The 5,661-nt window shown below is 30.1% G+C and overlaps 1 protein-coding gene across 2 annotated transcripts in view; it reads right to left on the bottom strand.

Annotated features, from left to right (window-relative positions):
* LOC117177308 overlaps window positions 1-5,661 on the bottom strand; it is a 75,138-nt gene that overhangs the window by 16,169 nt on the left and 53,308 nt on the right. For both annotated transcript variants that reach the window (XM_033367919.1, XM_033367920.1), the window contains exon 2: window positions 987-1,139. In XM_033367919.1, the coding sequence (XP_033223810.1) occupies window positions 987-1,128 (142 nt within the window). In that variant the 5' untranslated portion in view covers window positions 1,129-1,139. The remainder of the gene's footprint in view (window positions 1-986; window positions 1,140-5,661) is intronic.

Genomic DNA, 5,661 nt, shown 5'->3' with positions numbered 1-5,661 from the left:
TTGTCATAAGGACAACCGCAGGATTTCGCCGGGAGCGGGTGCTAATCTGAAAAATTGCTTTTAAGCCAAAAAATTCGATTTTTTTTTAAATTCTACAGTAGTGCAGCCCCGTAAAAATTCATTTATTTGGTTGGAAATTCGTTTTTTGTTGTTGAAAATTCATTTTTTTTCTTTTACAAATTCACCTGCTTTGGTTAATTTTAATCTTTTTTTGTCTTTTTAGTAGAATTAAACTGTTTTTGAATAAAAATAAAAATATTTTTTACTTTTAATATTGGGGCCATTTACAAAAAATGTGGTACATTTTTCAAGATTTTTACCCCCCCCCCCCCTGAGTGATGCTTTTTTATTGTGCTTAACATAGAGAATGATACTTTGAAGGACTCCCTTCACCCATTAATATATATTCAGAATCATGTCGCAAAATAAATTATTCTTTCATTTTTAATACTAGAATTCCCATTGATTTAAAAAAGAATGGTTAACTAACTTATATTTACAGTTAATCAACCAAAAACTGTTTTTTATGCCAAATTTTCTATTTCGACAACAAAAGTTCCAGGTCATTTCTCAGTTTTCCCTGTTGCCCGGACCAGTGGCCACCCTGCACATTACATATGAGAAGATATTTTTGCCTCTTATAAATTACCAGCCTTAAAATTATAATTAATTCAAATTTACATTTTCAATATGAAAATATGAATACTTTGACGCGTTCAATTTCGGAAATTAAAATTAAATGCAAAAAATATTAGAGCATATGCAGTTAGGCCACAATATTTGTAATATATAATACGAATTTAAGCTATTATTAGATTTTCAACACATAAAGAGAATTATTTATTGGAATTTTATCTAATTTGAGACCTGGTGAAATTTTTTCAATTTTAAACTATTTTAATGAAATTACGGGAAACTGGGTTTATCAATAAAGCTTCAAAGTGCACTAAGGAGCGCAGAATTTAATTGATTAAATCAGTCCCTACCGCGTTGAGCGTTGGTAGCGCGAACTGTCCGTACGAGAACTTCCTTGTCATCTTCTTCCCACAGATCGGATTCCGCGGTTGCTGTGGTGATCATTATCGACAGAACGAGTCCCACTATAACCAAACTCCAACACAGCTTCATTCTGAATTTTGCTGTAACAGAAAACAGGAATATGTGTCAAACTCGTTACAGAAATACCAATGTTATATTAAAAATCTAAAATTCCAGGATTCATATTCAAGGTTTTATTTTAAATTATATATTATCGAAGGCTGTGATGGCCTTGATCCTAACTCGGAGGAATACAAACTTAAATAGAGAGGGCTGCATGAATAATTTCTTTTGGATTCGGAAGAATTACGCAAACTGATGCATCAGTTCTAGGAATATCGTAAACCTGGCGTTCTTATATTGGGAGTTGAGTGTATATCTGCGAATATATTTCCCTATATTCCAAGTATTCTTTGAATTCAGAGATATTCCCAAAATATTCTTAAGTATTCTTTGAGAATATACTCCCCGTACTCGCAAACTGAGAGTGGGTCTACACTGTAAACATTTTTTGGGGGAATATTCTTCATACTCATGTTAACGCGAATTACACCAAAGTTAGTGAATTCTCCCAAAAAAAATGTAGGGAACATTTTGCCAAGATCTTGGGGAATATTTCTTAAAATATGTGGAACTTTCCACAAATATTGTGAACAATTTTTCCCATGATCATGGGGAATATTTCTTGAAATATGTGAAACAACCCCAAATATTATGGGGCGGATTTCCCCAAGATCATGGGGAAGATTTCTTAGAATATATGGAACTTTTCCAAAGTAGTGTGGGGAAAATTCCCCAATAATAGTGTGGAATATTTCTTTAAAAGTTTTTTCCTTTTTCCCAAAATATTTCCAGGGAAATTCCTCATACATGGTGTGAAATATTTTTTAAAAGTTGGAAAATTTCCCCAACATATTTTGGGATATATTTCCTGAAAAGGAAGGAAATTGGCCCAGCTATCTTAGGGAAATTTAAAAAAAATGTTTGGAATACTTTCAGTATGACGGGAAATTTTATCCAATATCTTTGTGTAAAAAACCTCACTTATGTGTGATTTTCGTCACGATTTTGAGAAAAACCACCAAAGTATTTTATACAGTATCTTGGAAGCAAAGAAAAACTAGAGATAGGAATAGTTAGTTACATTCTTTAAAATAAAAATCAAGATTTAAATCAAGTTTTATCTCATTTGTATAATAATATTATACAACGATAATTGTATCTATATTAATTAAATTATGTATCATTATATTATTACCATTCATTAAAAAAAAATAAACAGCAATATTTTTAACAGAAATTAAAGTCAAGCAATTCAATGCATGTCATTTTGAAAATAAAAAAACCAAAACAAAAATATATATTTTGGTATCCTGATTTAAAATAAATACTTAATAATAATATAATATTTTTTACAAATGTATTTGACATACTTATCTTTGTATATATTTGAATAAATCATATTTTAAACTTTATGGAAATCACTTAATCCCTTAAATTTTTAGGAATATTTCTTAATTTTTCTGGAATCTATCTAATTTTGAGGGAAAATTTCCTAATTTCTCGGTGATTTTCGCCAATAAAGAAAAGTGAAAATGCTCCTAATTTTGTACAGTGCAGCCCTCACAAATTCGTAATGATTTTAATTGAAAGATTAGTGAACTTTAATCAGTGGTTTTCATGGTAAATTACTTATTTCACTTAGTATCCAATTTTCATTGATTTAAATGAGAGAAAACATAATTAGTTAATCGAAGACTCTCGTCCCAAAATTCGGGACGAGTAGTCGAACATTTTTTATAAACTTGGCTAGTCATCCCGAAAATTCGGGACTAGTCCATCCCCTTTTCCAAGGGTTAAGAATTGAGGAATTTTAAACATCAGAATATTATTTTTAATATAATGCATAAAGATATGAACAATTTTAATTTGAAAGTATTTACAACCTTTCTATATAAAAAATATTTCAATGAAAAATATTCGTACATAATTCATCAAAAATATCAATTTAACACTATACCTCAAATGTAGCACTTTCTTATTTTAATAAGTATAAACGCTTGAAACTGAATAATTTTTAACACAGAAAGGTTCGTTATTTAACAATTTAAAATAGTCTCAAGGTCATTCGTAAGGAATAAATTCAAATTGTTGTGTTCCAAATTTAATAATTTGATATCTTCAATATTGAATATTTATTCAAAAAAAAAAAATCATATTAAAGCAGAAATTACATTTTTTAATTTAATTAAGTATTTTAATTAAGTATTTTAACTATAAAAGAAGATCTAAAATCGGAGAAATACCTATAAATAAAATTCGTCTTCTATGCGTAGAATTTATATTTCTCTTTGGGTTACTTTTCAGTTCATGTCATTCAAAGAAGTATCTAACTGAGTCGGAAAATAAAATTTCTCATTTGGGGTATCTCAAGTAGCTATTCTATTCAGTATGACTTAATTAGAAGCCAATTAGTTCGACTATTTTTCGATTCTTCTTTATAAAGGAAATCACGATGAACATATTTTTTAAACAATGGGCATCGATTCTCAATCAAGCCACTTATTGGGGCTCAATTGATTTAAACTTGTAAATCCAACCCATAGCCTGTAATTCGAACATCACGTATCAAAATTAAATTTTTCAATTAACAGTCTAAAAATAATTTTAAGTATTAATTATTAGTAATTTAAACTATCAATTTAGGAATGTCCGAAATTACCCTGTTTGGCGGTATTTTAGGGTACAAAAAGCAGAGAAAGTGTGTCAAACTATCTTGTTTAACTAGAACTAAAAGGAAAAAAATATTGAATCTGATTAAAGTTCATTTGTAATTTGAAGTGAATAATATGGATTACACCTGAAATTAATTAATCAAAACTTAAAATTCTTTTGTTACTTAATTTTCGACCTCTTCTTAATTATATGCCCTACTTTGCTCTTTGTTTTAGAATTCACTTTCTTCTTAATAATAATACCAGTTAGGGATTTTGGATTTCCCATTGGGAATTAAACAACTTTTTGTCTAACAGCAAGTAGCTTTGCAACTTTCAAGTCGACCTTTACTTTATAAAGAAATAATCACGTTTCATTATCTCAGCCCAAGGGGGGGGGCAAAGGAATCCGAAAAGGTGTTTTAAGCTTATTGGGAAAACGAAAAAGAAATAAATAATGAACATCTGAATGTCAAACGAGTTTCATTTTTAAACCTAAAAATTCAGAAAACATAAAAACCCGAAGCTTTCATACTAATTATTTCATAATTATTGTAATAGGAACATTTTAAAGAAATTAAAACTTAATAGCTTTCAAAGGGAGATATTTAAGCGCTTTTTTATACAGCTTCCGTCTGCTATAGTTTCAAATAAAAAATTTCAAGTTCCTTCATTTTCATAAGTTTCGAAGTCAGCAATTTTGTAAACTTCATTTATAGACGCAGATGAAATTAACTCGGAATTATATCTAATAAAATTTGAACGTGTATAATTTATAAATATTTTTCTTCCACATTTTGTAAAATGTTTTTAAATCCATCGAAATCACTTAAAATCTTCAAAATCCTTTGAAACCTTCTGCCTCTAAATCCCCTAAAATCATTAAAAGTCCTTTAAATCCGTCAAAGTCCTTTCAAATCCTTTGACATGACTTAAAATATTTTTGAAATCTTTTAAAAAGTGAAACCATATAAATTTCGCAAAAAAAATAAAAATCAAGATTCGAGATAGTGACTCGCCGCGAAGTAAAAGAAGCGAATACTATATCTTTTCTCCAAAAAACACTAAGTTATCGTATATCCCGTATGGAAATAACCCCATTTGGCCCTATTACAAGTCGGGCACTAATCGGTGGCTAGTCGGGTTATTAATTTTGACAAAGTACCCAGTTGAGGACTAATCGGGGACTAGTTGGGCTTTTTGTTGTCAAAATTTCAGTCGGGGCCTGGTCGGTGGTTGGTCAAGGGCTAGTCGGGCCTTTTTGTTCACTAATTTTCGTGCGGGTAATCTTCAGGCTCTGGTCGGGAGCTAGTGGGGCGCTGGTCGGGTTATTCTTATTTTTGAGTTTTCGGCGAGGTTTTATAAAATGAGGTAATATCTAAAAAAGCGTAATGATTTTTTTATTCTAAAACAGTAAGAATATATTTAACAATAATTTTACACCGTTTTTCGGAGAAAAGATTTATTAATGTTAATTTCATCTCAAATATACTTAATAAATAATTATTAAGTTAATAATTTTGTACGAAAATCTTTTTGTAGTATTTTTTAGAAAACTGCTATTTTCTAGGAACATTCATAAATACCTTTGAAAGAGAAAAAGTTTTTGATTAATCAGTGAAGAGCAGTATCTTAGTAGTAAACTATTAAGCACAGTATAGTTCAGATTTCGCTACCACCTTCATTTGAGTCTTGCGGTTCTGGACTGGTAGCTTTAAAGAAAATCCGCAAGGGCGCGACGTGCCGCCTCTCGCGCAACAGAAATGACGCGTCGAGTGTTTGAGACAGCAGTCCACACGTAACAAAGTATACCAGGTGTATACATATGAAACCGGTATTTTCTCAAGAAAAAAACACATTTATTTCAAGAGAATGATAACAAATATTTTATTCAAAGTATGCGCCCTCG

The sequence above is a fragment of the Belonocnema kinseyi genome, chromosome 7 (assembly GCF_010883055.1).
Source record: "Belonocnema kinseyi isolate 2016_QV_RU_SX_M_011 chromosome 7, B_treatae_v1, whole genome shotgun sequence".
Classification (NCBI taxonomy): Eukaryota; Metazoa; Arthropoda; class Insecta; order Hymenoptera; family Cynipidae; genus Belonocnema; species Belonocnema kinseyi.
Note: the sequence above shows the minus strand (reverse complement) of the source record. Positions and strands in the feature narration are given on the sequence as shown.